The sequence below is a fragment of the Equus przewalskii genome, chromosome 16, assembly GCF_037783145.1.
Source record: "Equus przewalskii isolate Varuska chromosome 16, EquPr2, whole genome shotgun sequence".
Lineage (NCBI taxonomy): Eukaryota > Metazoa > Chordata > Mammalia > Perissodactyla > Equidae > Equus > Equus przewalskii.
Window position 1 is genome coordinate 63,947,341 of NC_091846.1, and position 13,664 is coordinate 63,961,004.

The 13,664-nt window shown below is 36.8% G+C and overlaps 1 protein-coding gene across 2 annotated transcripts in view; it reads left to right on the forward strand.

The window, feature by feature from the left end:
- Positions 1-13,664, forward strand: part of GPC6 (glypican 6) — a 1,030,865-nt gene that overhangs the window by 518,903 nt on the left and 498,298 nt on the right. For both annotated transcript variants that reach the window (XM_070579058.1, XM_070579059.1), the window contains exon 3: positions 6,827-7,218. In XM_070579058.1, coding sequence (XP_070435159.1) covers positions 6,827-7,218 — 392 coding nt within the window. The remainder of the gene's footprint in view (positions 1-6,826; positions 7,219-13,664) is intronic.

Genomic DNA, 13,664 nt, shown 5'->3' on the forward strand with positions numbered 1-13,664 from the left:
AATATAGTTTTACCCAGTGGCCTAAGAGTTTATTATATTTTCCATTAATTATTCAAATTGCAGCGTGGAGATTTGACTTAAGATAAACTGCAAAGCCAGCCCACTGTCCTGTTCTTTCTTAGAACTCTTCCTTGTCCAGAGTAGTTTGAAGCTCTGGGTTGCGTGCTTGTTCAGTGGTCTAGGGCAACTGGCTTCCCATTTCTGAGCCTCAGTGTCCTCATCTGCAAACTAAATATATGAATATCTGATTTGCGTACATTGAATATAAAGCCCATAACACAGTGTCTGACATTGCGTATGACACCCATTAAACATCAGGCAACTTTCTTAGGTGCTATCTCTACTTGTGCTTAAAATTAGCATCATTTGCTGTTTCAAATCCATTTTTCATCTTCATTTAAGATTTGGTCTCTTTAATTTTCTCCTAACATGTAGCAGAGACAAATGGAAGTCATAAAGATATTCTGCTGCCATATTGAGTACATTCTAAATCAGTTTGTCCCTGTGAGTGTAGGGGGCTCTTACTTAGGGGAGAGAAATTTGGTCATAATTATCCCTCAAACAGGAAAGATGTAGATTACTATTAGGTCACTTTGAAATTATATAGCCTTCTATTAATTCCTGGGATGAACTGACTAAATAAATCATAATACTTAGTATAGTATAATAAACTTAACCTATGAAAACATACACATGCAGAGAGCATAAGAAAGTATAAATTAAAAGATAAAGAAGTGGCAAATCACAAATGAATTTTTGCTTATAAGCAACATTGTCTCACAATAATTACAGATTCTGATTTCTCCCTTTTTGAATAAATTGTTATTTTGAAAATAATTTTATGTAATTTCAACCCCATAATTTTAAAAAATGGGTACTGAGGGTCTGTTTCTTATACAACTATGTAACTGATGGTTAGGAAAAAATACTGAGACAATATAGTAAGGTATCTCTTCAAAATACTTCTTCCCCTTTGTCCTTTATGTAATTTTTAAACTTGTATTTTGAAGAAATAAAAGATAGTATAGTCTTCTTTATTGACAACAGGAACAAAAACAAAGCAAAGTTCCACACTGAGTTTATTCAATACAACAGACCAGCTATTGAATGGAAGAAGGCTTTACTGCAATGCGTGAGACTCAAAAGTGGTTTGGGAATTAACTGATATGGAGCATGTTGGGTGTTGCTTAAATGAAGTATGTGAGCAAACTTGAACGCGGTCAGCTTGGTCAGATCATGGGCTATGAGGTCGATCAAGGCCCAGCAGGGCCAGCAGCCGGAGAGGCACTAATGAAGCCTGGCAAAGCGCGGCTTAGGACAAGTGGAGCTGTCTGGAGAGGAAGTGAGTGTCTGTTAGAGCAGTCTTGATGACCAACATGTTTTTCAACAGAGGCCACTGGGCATTTTATGTATAAATGCACATGAACTTGGAGCTTCGGAAGATATGAATGTCTATATGTGTAAAAATGTATGAGAGGATGGAGAATGACAGGAGGGCAGATGGGCTATGTCTTGTTCTAAGATGTGGTTTGTAACATCTCTCTCCCTCCGAGATGAGTCCACAGAGTTACCACTCTCTAAGAGAAGCCCAGACCAGAGGGAGTCAGGATGTATTTAAGTGAATGCTCATGTTCATCCATCTATTCTTTCACTCACTTTTCACCGCTTTTTTGGCCCATATGACAGGCATCATATATGGAAATGGTTATATTAGGAACCACGAATCTTACCCATGAATATAACCTGTGTTTCAGCTCCTTTCATTTAAGGCACAGCTCCTAAATGTATCTCATAAAGAAATTGTGGGTTTGATGAGGTCTAGAAATGTGCCGGCCATTTCTCAGATTGTTTTGCTCTCCTATTTGTAGGTCTCTGGAATTTATCTGTAGAAGAACGGCTCTCAATGGGTAGAGTGAGAGTGATTTTGTCCCCCTGGGGACATTTGATAAGGTCCGGAGACATGTTCGATTGTCACTACTTGGGGAAAGATATGCCTTTGGCATCTAGTAGGTAGAAGCCAGGGATACTACTTAATATCCTACAATGCACAGGACAGCCATCCACACCGCAAAGATTGTCCAGCTTCAGATGTCAACAGTGCTGAGGCTGAGACCCCTGATGCCGAGGACTGCATTCAACCATCATTTGACAGAAGCTACGACTTGCCAAGGGTGACACTTCATGTGGCTAGGACTCCATGAGCTACACAAGTCCTTAGCTCTTCTTACAAGGTCTCACCTCCTGGGGAGTGGGAAGAGATAAGACAGAGAGACCATGTGCTCTCAAAGTCCAACACAGAAGAGAGTAAGTGATGCTGTGGTTCTTCCTCCATTAATGTTCCTCATTAACTCTGCATTTTCCTGATGGCCATATTAGGTTATTATGTAAGCAAGGAGACTTTTGAAAGGAGAAATCATCTCAAAAGATATATCTGAAAGCTAACGGGTGTGTTCTGAATAAGAAAGGACACTCTTATTCACTTGAACTTGAAAAAGGCATGGGGAGGCAATGTGGCAGCTTTACTGTGTCTACGAATCACAACCATTACAGGAAATCAGCTTTCCAAACCATTATACCCTCCATGCCAGCTCCTCTGGATCATTCCTTAGCCACAGCTTGGGTTCTGGGCTGACCGAACTGATTGAGCATGCTTTTGTGGGAGGAGGGTAGAAAGAAAGAGATTAGGAGAGAAATACACTCAACAGAAATCCATGGGTTTAGGGAAGCAAATTTGGTACCCCAGCCTCCCCTGGTACGAAAAGTGCTTTCTGTAATCCCACATAGATATAATCTCCACTACCTAGTGACCAAAGTTTTTCACTCACTGAGTTCTGTGATTATATGGATTTATGCCACCATCCTGAAACACTCAATTTAAATGTGCTTTCAATGAGAAGTATTTTGGAGAGCATGGCAATAGGAAAGGAAAATTCTACAATTTCTAGAGAAATGCTATACAATGCTTAATACAGTCTCTAAACCCAATCTGCCTATAGTATTAACAACACATTTCCAGCTTGATTAGGAGAAGCTTTGGTTGTTTCATGTGGACTGCAAATTCCTAGAGAGCCTCTAGTCTGCCTTTCCTCTCTTGCTTGCATTTCCCCTTGGCCCTGTGTGCACCTTACGTTCTGATCCATTCATATGGAAGCTTCATTTGAAGCCTTTCTCAGATATCCTGAGGGCACTTCTTGTCTCCTAAGAGTTGATTTTTGCCCCTGAAGAGGCCTCTCCAAGTGATCAGGCAGCATGCACACTTTCTTTCTGCTTTTGGAACAGTGATGGTGGTTTTTATCTACAAGATTATTCGGCCACTTGAGGCAGTCTGCCCCGCAGCAAACAGATGTCTGCATCCAGATCTCCCCTCTAGATGAATAAAATCCTCCCAGAGGCTAATGCTGGCTGGAAAAAGTTCTTTTGTGCACCTATGAAGTATAACTGAGCCCTAAGCAACCACCTTTGATGTATATTTTGTGATTGGGGAAGAAAAAAAAATCAAAAATGTTTTTTTCTGCCAAACTGTTTCTTGCAGATGAGGATTTTTGTAGACTGAAGACTTTATCCAATGTAAGGTTTGCTCTCTTTGATTAAACAAAGAGTTGCATTGAGATTGTTTTTCCTTGTATTGCCCTTCAACTTTGTTCTGTGTGCTGTTTGGGCATAATACGTGATCAGCAGAATGGGTCTGCTAACTGTCTCCAAATCTTTATCTTGTTCAGCTTGCTGGGAAACAGTTTTCATGCAAGCATAAAATACTTTGTTCAAAGAGTCATCCTTCAGAAGGTGGAATTCTAAGTCTCTGGGCATGCTAAAAATGAAATGAGTATACTTATTTTTAGAGGACATTAGTTTTGCCTCAGTACTTTGGATCACCGTCTTTCATAAGATCTAAGATCAATGTGCCTTAAGGTAGCAACATTTGTCACAATTGCCTGATACATTAGCATCTTTCAATACCAAATATTAACTTTGACTATGAGATCACTAAAGCATATAATGATTTTGAACAAGGAATATTAACTCGACTTCTGAGGACCAGTGAAGCTGGTAGCAAACTTTTGAGACAATGACACATCCTTAGACACAAATTTAATCTTGAAATCTAATGAAATTTTCTTAAGTTACATTTATCGGTATATGATAACTTGTTTTTTATATCCAATTATGAATACTAATTTAGGCATAAGGAAACAAACCACAAGACAGTGAAATAGGCGATCTGATTTTAACCGTTCAGCTTCAATGTGGACATAAGCCCAATATTTCATATTCCCATGTCAGGAGGGGAAAAGCTTAAGAAATATTGCCTTAAGTAAAAGAAAAAAGTAAAATTTTCATACCTATAAAGAAGCATTTATACCTCAAGTCTTTGGAGAGCAATGGGGACCAGAAGATTTTTTTCTTCTTTTTTTTTTTTTTAGCTCTTTGCAAATCCAGACCACACTATTGATTACCAACTATTCATTCCTGAAGGCAGTACTGTGTATTCAATAAATTAAGCTTTAATTCCTGAGTCCAACAAAATAATTGACCTCAAAAAGAAGATAAATGAATAGGCTGTCCTGAGCTCATGATTAGAATCCACTTTCCAGTCTCATTATATTAGTATTTTTCAATTCAGTGATTTTTCCATTCTTTTCTAGTTTCTTTTGCAATCTATAATATCTTTCACCCTGCTCCTATATCAACAAGGCCAAGCTATTTTCATTCTTGCTTTCAAGATTAAAAGGATTTACTGTGATATTCTTATACTTTAGTATTAATATTAATAACTTAATATAGTTTCCATTTTAGGACAAACTAGGTGACTAATATTTCTGAAGTGCTCCTAATTTCATAAAATCATAAATAACGTTGACATATAGCATATATAAGTATTTTGATTAATTGATCCTTTCACAATTTTGAAAATTTTGCCCTATCTTCTTCAACACTGGTTTTCCTTAATGAATCCTTGAAGATAAGGGAGGTTTAATAATATTTAGCCTGGTTTAAATTTGGGGAAAATTAAAATAAGAAATATTTGGCCAAACTCACACAGGTTTTGTAAGCTAAGACTTTTAGATAATCCCTCAGTTTTTGCTGCCACTGCAGCAAGAGAATTTCTATATTTAGGAAAGTGTATTCTTTCCTAATACAAGGGCAAGCATGTGAACAGAGTTCTCTTTAAGCTTCAGTGCTTTGGGTTTATTTGAAAACAAATATAAAATAATCATCATTATTATAGACATCACTTAATTATCAAGACAGTGGTTCAATGCTTCAGAATTGAAGTAACTAAATCAAATTCTTGTTCAGGCGACTTCTGGTGATGCAGAAATGAAGTGTAGCTTCTACAGTATCTATGGAGATTCATCGCTTTTTCCCTCTGTGTCTCAGGAGAAAGCTCCCCAAGGCTCTAGAAAGAGAAGAGTTTTTTCTTTTTTCCTTTATTCCTACTTGGATTAGATTCCTTGAGGTGTCCAGGACTTGATTGTCCCTGCATTAGCTGAGAGGGGATATAGCTTCAGGGAATAAAAGGAAACTATGGAAGGTAAAGCAGAGTTACTCTGTTGTGGGGAACTTGGATTTATAACCTTAAGAGCATTATCTTTACTTGGCCTCTTCACCCCCCAAATTACATTCTCCAAATAGGATAAAAATTGAGCTTTCTGTACCCAGGTTCATTTGTGCAAATGGATAGGTGTCCTACACACATGAATTATCTCTCGAGGGAACCCAATAGGAGGGCCAATGAGGCTAACAGGACCCAGCGACATTAATTCCCGTCTTATCTTTTGTGACCTATAAGTGATCCTAGTAACGTTCAAGTGCTGTTGCAGAATAGAACAGTTCATTTCTTGGTATCATCTTTTTCATTTAGAACCTCTTAACCAGAAAGCCCAATTGCCTTCATTTTATTCAAGTTTTACAAAATTATAGTTTATATTTATAATGATAATGCAAGGTACTTCATAACTTTCTGATTCTTTATGACAACCTAAATTATGTTCATTATAGCTTTGGTATTAAGTGAATTTAATTGCATTATGAGTCTCTGAACACTGATAATTTATTGCTATATGTACCCGCTACAAAGAGTCCAAAATATTACATTAATTTGAATTTCCCATTTATGGACTATTCCAAATAAAAGTAATTTAATTGAATTTAGTTTTGGAACAGATTTGTAAATAGGCTGGAGCAAATGTTTTTATCGGCATGCATTTGTTATTATGTTAATGACAGTACTTTGCAACATACTTTGATTTGTTTATATCAAATTATAGGATTTTCTAATATTTAACAATAAATGAAAAAATAATTGAGCTACTTTGGACAAACATTAAAAGAGTAAAGTTTGATATTTATGGATGTTTTTCAGATGGAAATCATGTAGTCTTCTGTTTTCTTTGACTCATAGAAGATCATAGTTGTAGGTCAAATCTCATTTAAAATATTGTTATTATCAGTTCAGTGATACCTTAATCACAGGAAACACTTTTCTATGATAATGACCATTTGGGGCCAGTCCAGTGGTGCAGCGGTTAAGTGTGCATGTTCTGCTTCGCTGGCCCAGGGTTCCGGCCCAGATCTTGGGTGCGCACATGGCACCCTGTGGCAAACCATGCTGTGGTAGGCGTCCCACATATAAAGTAGAGGAAGATGGTCACGGATGTTAGCTCAGGGCCAGTCTTCCTCAGTAAAAAGAAAAAAAAAAGACAGAAAGAAAGAAAAAAGAAGAAGAAAAGAAAATGACCATTAAAGGTAGTTGTTTTTAGTAAGTAGATGCTTTAGACTTTCTAGATCTTACTAATTTATGGCTGCTTTCTTATTTTATTTGCAGAATTTTTCCGAGAACTCCTGGAGAATGCAGAAAAGTCACTAAATGATATGTTTGTACGGACCTATGGAATGCTATACATGCAGAATTCGGAAGTGTTCCAGGACCTCTTCACAGAGCTGAAGAGATACTACACTGGGGGCAATGTGAATCTGGAGGAGATGCTCAATGACTTCTGGGCTCGGCTCCTGGAACGGATGTTTCAGCTGATAAACCCACAGTATCATTTCAGTGAGGACTACCTGGAATGTGTGAGCAAATACACAGACCAGCTGAAGCCATTTGGAGATGTACCCCGGAAACTGAAAATTCAGGTCACCCGGGCCTTCATTGCTGCTCGAACATTTGTCCAGGGGCTGACTGTGGGCAGAGAAGTTGCAAACCGAGTTTCCAAGGTAATTGCAAATCTGCTGTCTTTCTAATTCATCTTCCTCTTTTACTCTGTTTTTAAACCAAATGTTTAAAAAAAAAAAATCAAAGTGAAAGTTCTCACTTATAGTGATCCTTGCTCTTAGAGAAATCAGCTAAATGTCAAAGCTTAATTCTGTTTTGGTTTTTCCTTGCTTTGTGTGATAGAAGACAGGATTTCAAGCCATTCCGTGTTGTTTGGAACATAATGTTAATATTTATCAGCAATATAGCAGAGAAACTTTTATTAGGAATGGTGCAAAAACAGGTGTCTTGTAACCATGACCACTTGGCATTTCTGATCAGAGTTTTAAGGTTGATAAATACTCATGAAACAGTCCATCCGGAGGTTATAATCCTCTAGGAAGTGACAAGGTGACAGTCTTAATGGGGCCTGCAAGTGGAGACAAGTTGTTCCTCAGAACACCAACACCTGGCATTTCTTCTTTGTCATTTTTGTCAAAGTGGCCAAATTCCTTAATAGTGAAAGAAGAACCTTTTGCTGACACCTGTAGACATGGATTAGGGAGGACTAATGAATACAAAGTACAGACTCTGGAGGAGAATTCCTTTTGTTATCCATTAGCTTTGTAATTCAATGCCATGTATTGTGTTGGGCTTATGAGAAAGATAAATCACTAATACACATTTGCGCTTTTGCTTGAGGATGTCTCTAAACCTTTAACGCAAGGATCTTTCTCCACTGCTGTCTTTAAACATTGGCTATTTCCTGTGTAGAGTATATCTGCCTTTGTTTAAATTCTTTCTTGACATTCAACTACTCTTGTGAGATAGACTTGCCAATTTATGAGATCAGTCCAACAAATAAACTGAAAGATGATTACTTTAAGAGATAGATTGGGTAAAAACAATATATAACAGCATCCGGTACTACATCACTCAAACAGGGCCATATTTGTACAAAGATTATTGCCAGACACTACTTTCTTACTGCAGGGCTGTACCAAAGAGCCACATATTTTTCACAACTATTGGTACTATCCTACCAAATTTTTTTTTCCATTTGATCTCCTCAATATTTACGTCTTGGCATAAAGACTGTGTCTACCCTTAAAAATGTTCCCCTATGGCACTATTTGTAAAATCCATGGTCGTCCATTTTTAAACTATCGATTCTTAAAATGTTTATTTGAGCATATAGAAATATTATTTGCAGGAAGATTCTAAAAGGGATAATCACAAGGGATTTAATAATACAAAGGGCGTATAACTCTAATGTTAAAAACAAGTTTTTTTATTGAAAATCAACAATGCTCCAGATACCAAAGGAACTAGAGCCCCAAAAGTGGATTAATAAGGAATTGGCTAGATGGAATAGCAAGAGGAACTACGATCACCTGAGAAAGTCTGTAAAATATACATAACTACAAAAAATAAATATATATTCCATATATTCTCGAGCAGATAGATTTTAGTTGTAAAAAAAAAAGGTAAGTTTAGTCACAGAGGCTTTGAATTTTCGAATTGAAGCCTTTGCTTTTGTTGAGGAATGAAACGTGCAGCCAGCTTTTGAGAAACATGAGGTAAGAAATTCAAAGCCTGGATTGATATATGCAGCATTCCTGATTGTTTATATTGATTCTACCTGACCGTGAATAACATTTAGATGTGTGTATTTTGGTTTGAGGATGTTCCAGTAAGATAAGGGAATATTTTCTAGAAAAGTGTCTAAAAAGCCACAGGAGAGTTTGCTCCTGACTCCTTCCTGTTTCTCAGAGGATGGCATTAACAAATGCCCGGCGAGGGCACTTACCCTTTCTCCTTCCCTGACTGTCTCAGTCTGAAGTCTTTGTCTACGCAGAGCTACTGTGCTTCATGGTGAAGGTTGGCATCACGGACAAACCACCAGTAGAATATGACCTTTAGTTTTTTTCCAGACGTGGTGAGGGATGTATTCTGCAACACTGAAATCTTTCTCCCTCTGATTTCTTCATGATCAACGTTTGTTTGCAGAGCAGCTGCTGTGGGTTTGTGATGTAGTTTGTGGTCATGTTACCGTGGAATGTTAACTATTCTATGCAGATATTGGCTTGTCTGACCTAAGTTTCATTAGCCCTAATCTACTCAAGGCATAAATCCCATGCTGACATCTGGAAACCGCCTTCTAATAGATAGACAGACGGGTAGAGAGACAGACAGAAAGATAGACAGACAGATAGATAGATATAGATATGCAGATATGTAGTCTTGGTTTAAAAGAAGCTGAGCAATTTTTTCTCAAATCATTTATTACTCAGGGATTGAAGTATTTTGCCAATGAACTTTCTCACCTAATGATTACCAGATGTCTGTAGCTAACTAAACCAGAAATAGATCTACTAAGACTATTTGGGTGCTGAAGACTTTCAGCCCCCAAACTATTTTTTGTACTCAGAATAAAATATTCCAAGGACTAAACACGTTAAGAGAAAAAGCAAGAATTGTGTTTTAAGTTTAAGCTCTTCATAAATCTGAAGTCTCCCTGTGGTCTGTTAATTGAGTGATTTAGAGTTGGTGAAATGATTGCAGAAAAGTGAAGGAATTCGAGGCAAAATTCCCAAACGAAGATCATTAAACCTGCATCTTGGTCTTTGGGATATTTTTTTTTTTTTCCTTCAGTTTCTCTCTTCTTACAATGACTTCTTAAATCTTGGAAGGCATCATTAATAGCTTCTAATTAATTGTTTTGACTGGGAAATTTATCTCTTTGGCAAAACACAGCAGTTTGACACAAATGTTCTGACACAACGTTGTAGAGAATTTCCTTACCAGAAAAATGGAGGACTAATTTGTAAGCATCAACATGATTATTTTTAAAACAACTTCTTCTTATCTCATAGATACAAACATTGTCTTTTTTCTAGCCTTTGGATGGAGTGAGTTAATTTTAAGTAACTATAGTTCAAGATCTGACTTAGAAGTGTTGTATGATTCTGGAGTGAATGTCTGTGGTCAATTAGCCAGGATTCATTTTCTGTGTGAAAGGCTATTTTTTTTTTTAAAGATTTTATTTTTTCCTTTTTCTCCCCAAAGCCCCCCCGGTACATAGTTGTATATTCTTCTTTGTGGGTCCTTCTAGTTGTGGTATGTGGGACGCTGCCTCAGGGTGGTTTGATGAGCAGTGCCATGTCCGCGCCCGGGATTCGAACCAACGAAACACTGGGCCGCCTGCAGCAGAGCGTGCGAACTTAACCACTCGGCCATGGGGCCAGCCCCGTGAAAGGCTATTTTTGAGAGTGCCAAGTGTTGACAAGATGTGAAGAATCAGTAAGTGTGACACTTTGACTGTAGAAGTGTAAATTGATGTGTTCACTTCGGATAATAATTTGACCTGTATTGTTGAAGAAATGCGTATCCTTAAACTACATTTCTATCCCTGGAGAAACTGTTTCATGTGTGTACTGGTAGATATATGGAAAAATGTTCATAGTGGTATTGTTTACAATGACGTAAAAAATAGAAATAACATGGTGCTGTTTTGATGGCGTAGTGGTTAAGTTCGTGTACTCCACTTTGGCAGCCCAGGGTTCACCATTTTGGATCCCTGACATGGACCCATGCAGTGCTTATCAAGCCAAGCTGTGGCAGGCAGCCCACATATAAAATGGAGGAAGATGGGCACAGATTTTAACTCAGGGCCAATCTTCCTCAGCAAAAAGAAGAGGATTGGCAGCAGAAGTTAGGTTAGGGCTAATCTTCCTCAAAAGAAAACAAAAAAGAAATATCACAAATGTTGCTTCTGCATAAATGGTGATCTCTCCACACCATGAAATCCTGTGGAGCATTGAAAATAAGGGAACTATAGGCACCCTAGTGGATGAATCACAGAAACCTCATTTTGGGAAACAAAAACCAAGTCACTAAAGAATACACACCATTTATATAAAGTTCAAAAAGTACAAAACTAAGAAATATGTTTTTTAGGAATAAAATATATACGATAAAACTCTGAAGAAAATTTAAAAATGATGAACACAAACATTAAGTGGTAATTACCTCTGGTAATTAGATTTGGAGTATTGTCAAAGAGGGATATACAAGGGTTTCCAAAGTTAATAACATACTATTTCTTAAGCATGGTGCTGGGAGTGTGAGTGTGTACATGTGTTTTAGATTTTTTTAGTGAAGGAGATTAAAGTGAGAGAAGACTTTACCATTGTTCATCTATAATTCTTTTTATCTGTGCAGATATGATCAAATTCCTGAGCTATACCCTCGGTTGTTTATCAAATTTACTGCTGTTTATGGATTTGTTAACCATTCTCTTTCTGTGCTCCATATTGTACTGAATGACGTCAGGTAGGCATGAAAAGCAAAGCTCTAAAATAAAGAGAAAAACAAATTTGATAATGTAGTAGCCTTGCGAGAAAGGATCCAGAGTATATTTTAGCATTGTCCCTTTATTAAAACACCACCTTCACCCCCTTATATACACCTATCTGTGAGTGGAAACATGGTTGGCAGCAGTCCCTCTGAAGGATTGTTAGACACTGTGAAGAACACAGAAAGAGGACTGCAGAAGGAGATATTAACAGGTTGTCTACTTAGACCAAACTTCAATTATTGATCATGAATGGAAATGTGGAAATGACTCCCCTGTCTTCACTGGTCCATCTTGATGCCATTTAAATAAAGACATGCCTTTCATATCTTTTTCTTTAATAAAGGTGACTTCTGAGTAATAGCTGTAAATTGTGTCAATAGCACCTACTTCATCTATTCAAGTCGTTTCATTGATTCATTCTAGGCAAATTAGGTAGGTAGTAGGTAGTAGAGTTGGGATCCCTAGAACGTGAACAATTGCCAAACACCGTCATACATCTCTATCTGTCTGTCTGTCTGTCTATCTAAAATCTTTCTTCCTTGTGGGTCATAACTTTGAAAAGAAAGTCTGTCTTTTAGTCTTTAGTAAGACCAGAATGTTTTCATCAATAGACACCTGCTTATGTCTGCCACACAGACTGTTGTTTTTGCTTGAAAAGCCTCTTAACTGGTTCATCCCCCTGAGTAAACAGCCTTGCATTAACAATGTGTGCCTAGAAAGCAATAAACAGAAAGTCAATTTTCAATAAATACAGTTGATGGACCATAAAGCTGAAAAAAATTTATCATCAATTTTGATGAAATGAAGACTATGAAATACTTCCAGTCAGAGCATTCTCTGATCACAATGGGAAACCATTCTGAAGAATTTACTCTGAATGTAATTTACAAGAGAAATAGTATTGTATTTAGCTATTTGCTTTTCAGAAATAATTTAAGATATAAAATAAGACCACCTGTTGTAGCTATCACCTGAATTATTTGTTTTGTTGCTTCCATAATGGTCTTTTGATTGGAGTTAATTTTTGTGAAGTCACCCAGAGTTGAAAAGGACCACAAAAATACCTTAGATGAATGAAACCTTTTTATAGTTCTTCTGTGGTCGGTGTTTTTTCTTCTACAATTGATGACTATTCAATGTAGGTGACTTCGGTAATACAGTGTTAGGAAGAATAGGTAAGCCGTTTGAAATTATCAATAATGTTTCCATGTTTACACATTTTAATTCAGCATGAATAATATATGTTTGCTGCTTCATGATGGTGGTGTGGACATTATATTTAGAAAGTACTTTACAGTCAATAAATAAGTAATTTCATGATAGAAAATAGTAACAATGATATTAGCACTAGGAGCCATAACAATGAAAATAGCTTATTAATACAATTGATTAAAATGTATGAATTTTACCATGGTCCGGATGCTATGATGAGCACTGAAAATCACGAGTGTAAAGACGTCCAGGTGTCAGAAGAATAAAGAACATTTCCCTTCGAGAATAGCATGTGGGACTCTACAGATGAATTTAGAGAATTAAGAGTAAGGTCCTATTTTGATTAAAACAATTTAGTTATTTTGATTAAAACAAGTAAAATCTTTCTTAATAATTTTAAGTTTTCTTGAAAAATGTATACCTTAAGTGTATAAATTTGGAAAATGGTTGAATTAAGAAGAGGGTAAAAATTGAGGAAAATGAAGCTATTTATTTCCAAAGCATTAAAGACTATTTGTATATCCTTTCTTTTTGTTCTTTTTGTAACTTGTGTATGTTTCAAATACCTTTTCTGGAGTTAGGCTATTTTGTTTTAGAATTATACTATCTATTGGAATTCCATTAAAATGAGTACCTTTCTCCCTACTGAATCTGATTTTGAAATGTTATTCATATTGAAAAGCAAAGTTAAGAGGTTCTTTAACTCTGTCCAAATGTAACATAGCTAAAAAATGTTTGTGAACCACAGTTCTGACTACGTTGTAGCTAACAGATATAATCTTCCTCTCCCCTACAGTCTGAGATGGGGTGGTTATAATAAGGCAACATTCATCTGATCCAAATGTGGATTCTTGTAAGAGGAGAGGCATTTTGGAGCTCTAGCTCAGTCCTCATCAA